Here is a 12,106-nt window from a genome sequence, read left to right as displayed (position 1 = left end):
ACTGGTCAGATTCGGTTTGACAATTTCGGTTCGATTTTTTTGCGGTTCGGTTTTTTTCGGCCTCGGTCCGGTTCAGTTGTCGGTTTTTTGAACTCACCTATAGAGTAGAGCCGATAAATGAGCAAAAATCGAACAAAAACACGAAAAAAAAGCACAAATTAATAATAAAACTCACGGTGTCAGTCACACAGTGTCACCTCCTCTAGGGCATCCAACGGCCATAATCTAAGATCAATATTTTCTGGTGGCAGCCTATCGTTTTTCCGAGTCATCACAAAAAGAAAGGAGAGACAAAACAAGGCAAACACTTCTCTCTTTCTTGTGAGGAGGGAGGGAGAGAGAGAGAGAGAGAGAGAGAGTTGTACTTGTGTTGTGACTTGTGAGAGACCAAGTCAAGGAGAGAACACAGCCATCTTTGTGTCCACCAGAATCTTTCACAGAAGTGCTTTTTCCTTGGTGCTTTTTTCTGGAGCGGAAACCTCAAAGCTTTGGGCTTTTGATTCGAAGTTCCAGCCTTTGGGGTTCAGTTCTCAGTTTTTCTCACTCTTGGGTAAGATTGGTAAATCCCCTTTGAAGTTTCCTTCTTTTTTAAAAAAAAACATGCAAATTAAATTTATAGATAGTATTTTCTGTATAGTTTGATATCTCCATTTCAGTGTTCATATTCTTTGAAATAATCTGAAATTATTGTGCTGCTAATCTTCGGTTTGTTGTATAATCTGCTGGGTTGTCAGTAATTTTGATCATATATTTGATAATTTAATTTGTGATTAGTGATGTGTTTACGATTCTAAGTGGGAGTTTATTGTTTGGAATTTGGATTGGATGGTTGAATATATCAAAAGCTTTCTGGAAAAGTTAATTTCAGCTTGCTTTTCAAACTCTCATACAAAATCTTAGCTTTGCTTTTAATGATTTGATATGTAATTAAAAAGGAAATATGGGTTACAGATGCTCAACCTTTGTGGCTTGACTTTTGTTTTTTTTTAGAAACTGCTTGACTTTTGTTTATACCACTTTTGGCTAAGCATCTATCTCCCATCAGTTTGCTACAAGAAAATACTCACATATGGTGTCTGCATAAGAACGTTTATATAGGCGGGTGGGCGGGCGAATTAACTTTGTGCTTCCTATAATTTTCAATGCGCTTCTTATGTAAAAAAATTGCAACGGTGTTCACATTGTTGAGTCCATTTATTTCCCTAGAATGTTCACCGTCATGCACAGAGAAACGAGTGCTATTAATGTGTGTTATTGTGCTGGAATTTGTGTTGTTAATGTGTCAACGCTCCATCTGTGGTGACATATGACACTCATTGTTATATCACTATGAGTTGATCCTCAGTGCCAACTCATCTGGTTGAAAGATGTACTAATATTCCTAGTATCCTGACACTAGTACTTCAATTACAGCCTTCTCCTTTCAAGAACTTTTGGTTTTTTTTGTTCGAAACATTATAATAAGCAACTTTTGTGATACTGCAAAGTTCATGAAGTTATTGAAATCTGTAGCTAGGTGGATTTTCTTTATTTGAGAAATTGTGTTAGGCTCATCAGATTAATTGCCAAAAAAAAAATTATAAGAGTCGTTAATACTTAATAGATAAGAAAGAAAGCCAAGGTAGAAGATTTCAGAATGGTTATTGACAATCTATATGTATTCTGGATGCTCCATGAGCGTACTCTTAATTCCTCGTTGATGGTTATCTTTTACTCTTTGTTGCAAGTTCCTAGTTTTTCTTTTCTTCGGTTGTAACCAATTTCCTACTTTTTCCTAATCTCAGTTGGGTTTTTTTTTTCATCTTGCTCTGGATTAAACCCTGAAATTCTGAGATGTGCATTATTTTTTCTTCCCTTCTAATGTTTTTATCTTTTGTATGAAACTTCCTTGAATAATAACCAGACCATTTTTCTAGCTTTATAAATAGAAATACGTTGATAAAAACTAGAAAGTTTAATGTTCTTGCAATGGCGAATACTTAAATAATAAGTTCATGTGTTTTACTTTTAGGCATGAAGTTTGTGCAAGATAGTTTTTTCAGATATGTTGTGTACTTTAACCAGAATCCTTCTTTTTGTTATTTTATTCTAACAGATACCAGCTGTCAGTTCATCGAACGATAGTGAATGTGAACATTAAGCTGAATGGGCTCGAAGTTCTTCTTATGTGCACATGATGTGCACATGATGTTCCTATAATGTTGGCAATGAAGAATAAAGACACTAGTTGTGAAGAAGACACTAGCGGGAGTGGCTAAGAAGACACTAGTTGGCACACTTAATATAACGAGCATGCACCCTGCTCTATTTATTTAAAAATCAGATGCGAACCAGATGAGTGAATTTGGGGCTTCCAAAGCTATGTCTTCATCATTTCCGCGTCTCCATACCCCCCTAGACGACAAATATTCCAATTTGCCGGATTCTTTTCAGGTTTCATCACAAGGGGAGAAGAGTATATACTCTATGCAACTGCAGGCTTCTTCCCCTGGGAACTTATTTCCATCAGCTTCTAGGCCCAATGAGATTCATATTTCTTCAGTTCCCCCTTGTGAACAGCGTTCCCAAAACTCTCCTTTCATTTGTAAATCACCAGTTGACGGAAAGTCATTGTCACTGCACCGTTCTTCCCATTCTCCCCATTTAGAAGTGCAACCGACAGCTTTGATTAATTACCCTGAAGAAAATAAAGATATTTCTTGGTGCCCAGATTCACTTCAGGATTTTCTTCACTTCTCTGAAAGTGTCCCTGACCAGAATGGCCTGGTGGATAGTAGTGCCGGTGTCATAACATCTGAGGAACATGCTGGAAAGACCAATTGGTCTGATTGGGATCCATTAATTTCATTTGATGACGCTCTGGACCCAAATTGGGAGCTTCCGGTTGATGTTGATAGAATGGATCCTAAACCGAAGGTGTGTCTTTAATACTTTTAAAGTTTCTGTTGGATAATTATAGTCAATATTCCCAATAGAGCCAAGTTTTATAATTTCACGGCTCTTCTATTCTTTGGCGAATAATATGTGGTATTTCTATTTTTCGAGACTGCATTGAGAACATTTTTTTGTCCAGTCAACAGTATTTGTGACCTTAATTGACATGTATTAACCATATTCTGATATCGAAGTGCAGCAGCCCCAGATTCAACAACATCCTCCCCAGATGCAACAATATCAGCTCCAGATTCAACAACATCAGCCCCAGATTCAACAGCATCAGTCGGTGCAAGCTGTAGACTTTCGTCCTAGTCCTGAACCATTGTCCAGTGCTCCTCCAACGAAATCCAGAATGCGTTGGACTCAAGAACTTCATGAGGCCTTTGTGGAAGCTGTCAACCACCTTGGTGGTAGTGAACGTGGGTAACACTTGCTTTCATATTTTGTTCTCTTGCCATACTGTTATAGCTCTTCGTTTCTATATGTTCAGAAATGACTTATTTTCTCATTGACTAATAACTAACAAACAGGAGCCACTCCTAAGGGTATTGTAAACCTCATGAAAGTTGAAGGATTGACAATCTATCATGTAAAAAGCCATTTACAGGTATATGAATTTATTTCTATCCTCGATTAGTTCCTTATAACAAAGTGTTATTCATTTCGATGGACTTTTTTTCTTTTTTTTATTCAAATTTCAGAAATATAGAACAGCAAGATACAAACCGGAGTCATCAGAAGGTAAACATTACCTTCTTTTTTATTATTTCTCTGATGATTGGCTTGAAAACATCTTTGATACCTATTGTTTACCAGATTTCATATATAAAAATGTTTTCGTTCCTGATTGATGAACAACCATGCTGCTACATGTTTAACTTTTATTCAAACTCTTAGCAATGTTAAACTGCTTTCAAATATATTTTTTTCTTCCCCTCATATCCTATGTCTTTGTGTTATGGTATGAAATATACGTCTTATTTCTTTATAATTATCTCTTTTCGGAAAAAGAAATGCACTGTGTGTGTTATGTATGTAGACATCCATTTCTAAAAGAATTTAGCATTTGAATTGTGAGTGAATTATTCTATTTTATTTTTATGCCAGTACCATGTGAGAAAGTTTCAACTCCAGTGGAAGAAACAAATCCTCTAGACGTGAAAGGGTATGTGCTTTTCGTTCACCCAAAATATTGAAGAATATGCACTCTCTTTTGTTTTCTTCCTCTTTCATCTTCTCTAGTTTTATATGCTTTGTTATCAGGTTTCATGTATTTTCTTCATCCCCAGAAAAGTTTCATACATTAAGCAATTGAACTTTGAATGTTAAATGGTTATGAGGCGATCTGTTTACTTGTGGGACCAAATTCAGTTTTAGTTACTTGTTAGTTGATACAGTTTGCCATTTTTAAATGGTCCTTAGAGTTGAAATCAGGCTGAAAGTTCTTATGTGTACCTCTTGCAGGAGCATGGGTATTACTGAAGCATTGCGGTTGCAGGTGGAACTCCAGAAGCGGCTTCATGAACAACTTGAGGTATGCAGTTGGAAGACTTGGATTGCCTTTTGTACTTTATGTTTAGAATTTATGACAAACTTTGCTTGTTGGTAACTGGGTACTTAATTGACTCTACTACTGTCGAGATGTGGATACAGAAACATAAGCACACAGGGCGGGAGAAGAAGAGAGTTGATATTGGGTTTTCACATGTTCTGATGTTATGGTTAAATTTTGCAGAACCAAAGAAAGCTGCAGTTGAAAATTGAACAACAAGGGAAGTACCTTGAGAAGATGTTTGAGCAACAGAGAAAAATAGAAGACAACAGGGTCAAGTCCGGATCATCCACCGTGGATGACCACCCTACTCCGCTATCAGACATTGCGTGTCCTTCCACTGGAGGGGATAAACAAGAAACCTCTACACATCAGCATGATAAAACAGTGATCAGCATCCCCTTAGAAGATGGTACACAAGATGCAAGTCGGGAGGCACAAGAACCTGAATGTCCCGAGGATCCAGATGGCGTCGAGTCTGGTGCTCCGCCCACAAAACGAGCCAGGAATGGATAAAAATAGTAGTATTCTTAGGATTTGTCTCGAAGTAAGCTTCGATAAGGACCATACGAGTATATACTGTAGGGCGAACCAAGCTGACCGGAATCAAGAAATGTTTGGAGTTTGAAGGTTCTAGTTTTGGTCGCTGAAACTTTGGTTCATGGGTGACCAAAAAAATAAAACTGTAGTCTATGAGTTTCTTGATTAGCATTCTTTGACTAGGGATGGGTTCTGAAATGAGAAATGTCGCCACCTAGAATGATGAGTTTACTTTTTATGCTTATGATTCTCAGATTTAATATTGTTCATAGTTAATCATGTTTTTCTTTTCTTAACTATGTTATTAGTATCATGTGTGTGCGTAGTAACTAGAGTCCCGATCTCTTAGACCCTAGAGTTTAAAGGAAATTGTGGTCACTCACTGTTCAGTTCAATCTCAATTCATAAAACGGCGGAGATAAAGTACAACGAAAAAGTCAAATGACCATCTATGATTGGATTAAGATCTTAATTCAACAGTTAAGCTCACCGCACATGTCCAACTAACATGACATGTCACATGTCACACAACCAATGTAGTTGAAGAGACTACATTGTTCATACCACATCTGTATGACTCACGAGTTTCTCAAGTTAATTGACAGAAATAGGTAAAATGAGACAATACGGAGTGTCAAAGAGATAAAGTGGGGTTTGGGAAAAGAGTATAGGTGACAACTGAAAATAAACTTCTTATAAACATAATGAACATTTTATCAAGCAATCAAATGCTTTTTGAGAAAGTACTTGAGGGCTAACAAGCCGAGATGTGACAGTGTATCTACAACATATTGACAGTATAGTAATGATGATACATTATCTTTTGTTTGGGCTTACCATTTTTTGGTTTAATTTTTTCCTAGTTGGTGATATTCACATTCCTCTTTTATCTTTTACACGTTACTTTTAATTTTCGGTTGTTGAGTTGAATAAATTAAAAAAAAAAAAAAATTAAAGGACATAAATTAGCCAAAAGTGTGTAGTAAAGTAAAAGTAACGTCATATAGCACTAATTGAGTGGCGTTGGCATGCTTTTGTAGTTGGATGTGGTGGTGAAATTTGTCCCTTCCAAACTGTCAAATTTCCACAGCGAAAGCAAAAGTGTTTTACTCCAGTTCCTCCTCCTCCTCTGCAGCAACATCCCAGCAAATTAAAGCTCAGAAAACACCAAGGAGAGACAAGGAAGAAGATGTTGTTTCAGGTGGGAGGCCAAGGGACTCGCCCCACCTTCTTCGAGATGGCGGCGGCTCAGCAGCTCCCCGCCAGTCTCCGCGCCGCCCTCACCTATTCCATCGGCGTAAGTTCATTTCCTTTCCCTGAAATTCGATTGATTTTTTCTTGGGAACCTTCAAAAATTTGATCTTTTTACCTTCTGCAAATTAAATTAATGTCGAATTAATTCAACAAAACCACAGGTATTAGCTTTACGAAGACCCTTCCTCCACAGGGTTCTCGACTACGAGGACGAGTTCTTCTCCTTGCTCATGCTCGTCCTGGAAACTCACAGCTTACGAACTACAGGCACGTTTCCGGAATTCCGATTCTTCATGATTAGATCAATGGCTGTTCTGTTCTATTGTTACTTAATTTGTTTAATAATTTGGTTTTGTTTTCTGGGTCCTGTTTGTTTTCTGCTGCAGATGCGTCGTTTTCGGAATCGTTGTACGGGTTGAGAAGGAGGGCCGTGAAGATAAAAGCTATGAGGAATGATGATGCTCGATTGAACCCAGGTGATGAAATTCAGCATTCTGGCTTAGAGAAGCGCCAGAGACTTCTTTCGGTTGTGTTTTTGGTACCGTCTCTCCTCTGCTCCTTGTTCATTCTGTTTATCAATTTGATTGAAACGTTTCGTTTTTGGTCGCGCCATTGTTTGATGAAATAGTTTTAGGAACATTTTTATTCTTGCTGGAGTGATTGGTGATTGATGGGTGTAAAAAGTTATAACTTTTAGACATGTAGGTTGCTTATCGTTTGTAGCAATGACACTCTTTCTGATTGGCAATAGATAAACCGCTCAAAAGGAAAGAAATGTTTTAGGATGGTGGAACATGTGAGATTATTTTAAAAGTTTCCGTTTCGAACTTCATCAATCCGAAATCATCCAATTTTTTTTCAACATAGTGCTATGTCGGTTTCTTCTCTTTCAGCTCTTGCTATATGAAGGAGTAATGATTTGTGAACCAATATGTATCAGGTTGTGTTGCCTTACTTTAAGTCAAAACTGCATTCAATCTACAATAGAGAAAGGGAAGCCAGACTTCAAGCTAGTTTATGGGGACATGTAGATGAAAGATTTGATGATGCTGACATAATTGATAGAGGAGAAGATGTTGTTGTTTCACGGGGAACTTCAGATATGGTCGTATCAGTTAGGACGCGTTTGACCAAAAAGATCCAGAAGTTTATAGGTGCTTGCTACCCATTGCTGCATGCTAGTAGTGAAGGTGTGTGCATCTTTCTAGCTTTGGCTATATTTGCAAAGAATGACCATTTTACTTTTCTGGATCTGATTTTTTCTTTTTTCGCGTATATTTGTGAGGACACACGTGCCATGCATAAAACAATAGTAGAAACTGAAGCAAGTAACTTAATTTGTGTAATTATATAAATAATTATTCAGAAGATTACTACTTGCATACTTTTTCTTATACAAAGGGTCGTGTTGACGTGATCATTAATCTTTAATGTAATGGAAGATATTTATCTACCGTCCCCATGATGTATAGTGTTCTGTGTAGTGTTTCCAATGTGTGATGTTACATCTTCTTGGTGAATCTATATGGTGATGTCTGTTGAGAAGTACCGTAACTCCTTTATCCGTGTTAACTGTCACCGTACCTCTGGTTAGATAATACATTTTAACCAAGAATTGATGATGCAGGATTTTCGTTCGCTTATCAGATGTTATACTTGTTGGATGCAACTGGATTCTATTCCTTAGGATTACATGCGCTTGGGATTCATGTCTGTCGAGCTACAGGGCAAGAACTGGTATAGTGTGGCAAAGTTTTCTTTTGGATCCCTTGTATTTATCTTTTTTATATTTTTAGTGCATTTAGTTGGGGGTTTTGTGTTTCTTTATACTTTTATCAGGTGAATGTTATATTTATGTGAGTGACAAAAGGACTTTTGATAGTAGACCTGGTCATGACTCATGGCATCTTTTTTCTGTACATATAATTCAGTAGTTGAATTACAGTTTTTTGGTGTCAAGGTAGATGGATACTTCTTCTAGAATTTCAAAAACAAGAACCCGTGAACGTGAGAGACTTCGTGGCCCTCCATGGTTGAAGGTATAACTTCATCTGTTTAGTTTGATTCTTAGTCATATTGATTTGAAACATAAGATAGTAATTTTCCTTGCATATGCAAGTAGTCTGCTATATAATTTGGTTTGATTAGTGATACTCCACGAGTAAAAAAGGAATCTATATAAAACTATTTAAAAATTATGAGGAAGGAGTTATATTTGTACTGACTTGAGCTGGTTCTCTTTGTCTGACAATTTACCTACAGGCATTACAAGGAGCATTGCTCAGCGGTACATACACCGTGCTTGATTATGCACAGACTGGGTTAATTGCAGCGGTTTTCTTTTTTAAAGTAAGTGTGGCTAACCTTACTAGCTTCCACAATGGTATTTATGTTTCTGGAGCAAGCATAAATAATCTTGAATTTGAGTATGACTTCTTTTCGTAATCTTTTATAATCACATATTTTTTAACGTTAGACAGCTAGTCTAACCATAGCTAAGAACTGTAAGAAAGTCGGAGGTTGAGCAGAAATGGGACATGTCCTGGAGGAGAAAAGGATAAAAAGAGAAAGGAGATTGAGGTGGATACTTTAAACATGAATGTAGATGAACAAAGTGACAACAGGATAAAGAATATATGAGTTTTGAAGATCCTGCTTTTAATGTCAACAAGTATCAATACCTCAAAACCATTTTTTCGCTTTTCATTTCGAGCTGAATCAGACGTCTGACCTTTCATTTTTATCTTTTTTGTCATTTTCTTTTTCTCCTAGCATGAATTGCCATCATAACTTAACTTGTATTGAATTATACTGATAGATGATGGAATGGTGGTACCAATCTGCTGAAGAGAGAATGTCAGCTCCAACCATATACCCTCCACCTCCTCCACCTCCACCTCCGCAGGTAAAGTTCAAAGAAATCAGATGTAATCATGTTCTTAGACTGTAATGGCACTTCCAATCGATCAAGGTCTTGGCATGTTGCTTAAATAATCAAGTCTAATCTATCATTATAAACAGGTTGCCAAGGAGGGGATTCCACTGCCACCCGATAGAGCTCTTTGTCCTCTCTGCTCACAGAGGCGTGCAAATCCATCTGTAATTACAGTTTCCGGGTTTGTCTTCTGCTATGCCTGCATCTTCAAGTATGTTTCTCAGGTGAGGCTCTCCAGGTGCTGTTAGCTTTATAAATAGATAAACACACATCTCATATCTGTTGGCAAGTCTATAATGTGCATATCCTCGGACTTCCCACTTTTAATTGATCACGGTTAATGGCAAAAAAGAAGAGATTAAATCTCCTTTGGAGCTAAGCGTATAGGTTGATCTCGGCATCTTGCATACTGTTGAGTACATCAACATTTCTGCATATATCCCAATCAGGGGAAGAAAAAACTGTCTTGTGAATATTTTGCATCTTATGTAACCGATTATCTTTTTATGTCTCGTTGTTGACACAGTATAAGAGATGTCCGATCACATTGATGCCTACTACTGTCGACCAGATAAGGAGACTCTTTCACGACGTGTAGAAAAACCAGCTGGATACGTCAAAGGAGAAAATAATTCATTTCCCATTTCGAAGCAGGGATGCTGGATAAGCTTGCACGGTGAGGACCGGCGAAACAAATAAATGTTGTATTGTCCTGTGGGGGTTTCGTAGTAATCAGGGAAAGGAAATGAAGAATGTTGTATTTGATTATTTGTTGTTGAATAATACTATACGTACGATAATAATACAACAGATTTATGTGACGATACAATTAGAAAAATAACATAACTACGTGAATCAAAACATACACTAACATTTGTTTTCAAATTTCAAAACTTCATGTCCAGAGTTCTTCCCAAGTTTGCCTCAAATGGAGTGGACTTCCATGACACTTTCTGATCCTGCACAACCAAACAGCATTTTGTCAAAAGTTCGATTCCCCTTCTCGTCAAAGTTCAGATCTCCTTCTCGTAGTTTAGAACAGATTAGAAATTTATCGCTTGAATAAACAGAAACATCAATTCAATCTCTTACCTGTCTGTTTCCCCATACTGGTTTGGCCATTCCTCTGCAAGAAGAGCCTGCCCAGTCCGATTCCAGTAGCTCCCAACAGTTCCTATGATCGGCATTTCCTCTGGACTCGGGCTTCGTGACCTTTTTCGGAGTAGAAGAAGCCGACAGCTGCTTAAGCTCCTCAGCTGTCCAAGCTCCCAGGATTGGCCTATCTTCACGGCTTCCGGGTGCATTAAACATGTTCCCCACGGAACTATTGCTACTAGGATTTGACATTGGTGTGGTCTCAGACTCAGCCAGCCAGCTCGAAAGGCTCGTGTCGATGCAAGAAGACGACTCTGTCCTCGGCCTTGTGCCGAGTTTCGACTGCTTCAAAGCAGGCTCCGGACTAAAGGGTAATTTCAAATCTTGCTCCTCCTCCACCTCCACCTCCACCTCCATGTTTATGTTCTCCTTCTCTTTGTGCTGCTGCTTTGGAGCTTCTGTTGGAGTTGACTTTTCTTTGATCTCCTCCTTCCATTGACCAAGATTTTCAACGGGGGTCAACACTCCCTGAAAACTCTGCCTCCCGTAATCTCTTCTTCCATTTTGCTGCTTTGGCATTGGACTGTTTACCTCCTTCTCTTCTGTTCCAGAATCATCACAAACTTCATGTTTTCGAGAATCAATCGATAGCGAAAACAAGGACTCGGAAGACTCTTCTTCAACAAAGATTTGCTTACTACTCTCAAACTCATCAGCGTTAGCACAATCATCATCTTCATCCTCACTGTTTTCGCACTTTTCGTAACGATGATTCAACGGATGAGATGATGGTGATACCACACTTGATACAATCGAATTCGGTTCGATCCCCTTTCTCGTCTCCTCTTCATTCTCCTTCTCATCACAGATTTCCACCAATACATTGGAGAGTTCTTCCTTGGTGGGTGTTTCTTCATCATTTGCCGCGACATTCAAATCAAATGTGACTGTCTTTATATCACCATTCTTTGATTGTTCTTCACTCTTCTCTCTAATCACACACATCAATGAACAAACATAAATTATAAACAACACAAAACCCGTAAATCCAACGAAGCGGATTCTCCGAAAAACGAAACAAAATCAAGATCCAAGCTTTGACAATGGATTTCTTACTCTGATTCTTTGCTGTGTTTAATGGCTTTTATAAGCTCTTCTAGCTTTGTGGGTTCAGCTTCAGCAGGTTGGATTTGAAGAGCTTCTTCAGCAACTTCAATGCTCTGTGACAAGTTAATCTCCGACGGGTAAAAATCAAAAGTAACAAAATGGAAATGGCAGTAAAAATCACAGGAAAAAAAAAAAAAAAAAACCTTTGTGGGCTTACATGGTGCTTAAAGGGAGTTACAGTGACTGAACTTTTGAGCTTTCGGCGCTTACAAGTAGAGAAGCACTTTGGAAAGCACCCCATGAATGATTGTCGACTTTTACAGCTGACTTCTTTCGGATGCCTTTTACTCTGGAAGAGAGAGAGAGAGAGAGAGAGAGAGAGAGAGAGAGAGAGAGCGAGAGAGGACTGAAGACACAAGGGTCAATAGGGTTCGAAGACGAAGAATCTGAAAGCTTGAAAATATGACCGTTGAGATTTTGTCTTTGGGCTTCTTTTAGTGGAAGTTGGTTTGGGTGGGATGAGAATCCACTAAAATGATAGTGACCCAGCCCAAGATCGGATCCTCTTTCTCCTCTCCATCTAGAGAAATTTTGTATGTGTAGGGAAAACAATCATTTGTTAGTGTTGATATATATATTTTTTTGGTGATCAAAAGTTCAGGGGAGGGGAGGCTACACCATCATAG

General features: G+C 38.2%; 3 protein-coding genes across 3 annotated transcripts; 2 read left to right on the top strand and 1 right to left on the bottom strand.

Moving 5' to 3' along the window:
- The first annotated feature begins 338 nt into the window (after nucleotides 1-338).
- Nucleotides 339-5,312, top strand: LOC137722744 (protein PHR1-LIKE 1). The gene is made up of 8 exons (XM_068461823.1): nucleotides 339-550; nucleotides 2,096-2,916; nucleotides 3,134-3,356; nucleotides 3,468-3,544; nucleotides 3,639-3,678; nucleotides 4,045-4,102; nucleotides 4,402-4,471; nucleotides 4,673-5,312. Exons 2-8 carry the CDS (start codon nucleotides 2,335-2,337, stop codon nucleotides 5,003-5,005), a joined length of 1,383 nt encoding a protein of 460 aa, XP_068317924.1. The 5' UTR covers nucleotides 339-550; nucleotides 2,096-2,334; the 3' UTR covers nucleotides 5,006-5,312.
- A 753-nt stretch (nucleotides 5,313-6,065) lies between these two features.
- On the top strand, nucleotides 6,066-10,039 carry LOC137722839 (peroxisome biogenesis protein 12). Its single transcript, XM_068461942.1, has 10 exons — nucleotides 6,066-6,326; nucleotides 6,445-6,550; nucleotides 6,670-6,821; nucleotides 7,224-7,473; nucleotides 7,911-8,020; nucleotides 8,248-8,322; nucleotides 8,546-8,632; nucleotides 9,102-9,188; nucleotides 9,305-9,442; nucleotides 9,745-10,039. The coding sequence occupies exons 1-10, from the start codon at nucleotides 6,219-6,221 to the stop codon at nucleotides 9,814-9,816; spliced, it is 1,185 nt and encodes a 394-aa protein (XP_068318043.1). The 5' UTR covers nucleotides 6,066-6,218; the 3' UTR covers nucleotides 9,817-10,039.
- A 44-nt stretch (nucleotides 10,040-10,083) lies between these two features.
- LOC137722216 (uncharacterized) lies at nucleotides 10,084-10,892 on the bottom strand. The gene is made up of 2 exons (XM_068461178.1): nucleotides 10,311-10,892; nucleotides 10,084-10,177 (listed from the first exon to the last, which is right to left on the bottom strand). Exons 1-2 carry the CDS (start codon nucleotides 10,890-10,892, stop codon nucleotides 10,106-10,108), a joined length of 654 nt encoding a protein of 217 aa, XP_068317279.1. The 3' UTR covers nucleotides 10,084-10,105.
- Nucleotides 10,893-12,106: the final 1,214 nt, after the last annotated feature.

Source organism: Pyrus communis, chromosome 17 (genome assembly GCF_963583255.1).
Source record: "Pyrus communis chromosome 17, drPyrComm1.1, whole genome shotgun sequence".
NCBI classification, from domain to species: domain Eukaryota; kingdom Viridiplantae; phylum Streptophyta; class Magnoliopsida; order Rosales; family Rosaceae; genus Pyrus; species Pyrus communis.
This window is presented reverse-complemented; position numbering and strand designations above follow the sequence as displayed.

Excerpts from the sequence above, each read along its gene's own strand:
- LOC137722839 (XM_068461942.1), top strand. The coding sequence starts at position 6,219 with ATGTTGTTTCAGGTGGGAGGCCAAGGGACTCGCCCCACCTTCTTCGAG. Across the intron at positions 8,633-9,101 it reads CAGCGGTTTTCTTTTTTAAA|ATGATGGAATGGTGGTACCA; the intron begins GTAAGTGTGGCT and ends TTATACTGATAG. Across the intron at positions 9,189-9,304 it reads CTCCACCTCCACCTCCGCAG|GTTGCCAAGGAGGGGATTCC; the intron begins GTAAAGTTCAAA and ends CATTATAAACAG.
- LOC137722216 (XM_068461178.1), bottom strand. The coding sequence starts at position 10,892 with ATGCCAAAGCAGCAAAATGGAAGAAGAGATTACGGGAGGCAGAGTTTT. Across the intron at positions 10,178-10,310 it reads CAGTATGGGGAAACAGACAG|GATCAGAAAGTGTCATGGAA; the intron begins GTAAGAGATTGA and ends TTGGTTGTGCAG.
- LOC137722744 (XM_068461823.1), top strand. The coding sequence starts at position 2,335 with ATGAGTGAATTTGGGGCTTCCAAAGCTATGTCTTCATCATTTCCGCGT. Across the intron at positions 2,917-3,133 it reads GAATGGATCCTAAACCGAAG|CAGCCCCAGATTCAACAACA; the intron begins GTGTGTCTTTAA and ends ATCGAAGTGCAG. Across the intron at positions 3,357-3,467 it reads CCACCTTGGTGGTAGTGAAC|GAGCCACTCCTAAGGGTATT; the intron begins GTGGGTAACACT and ends ACTAACAAACAG.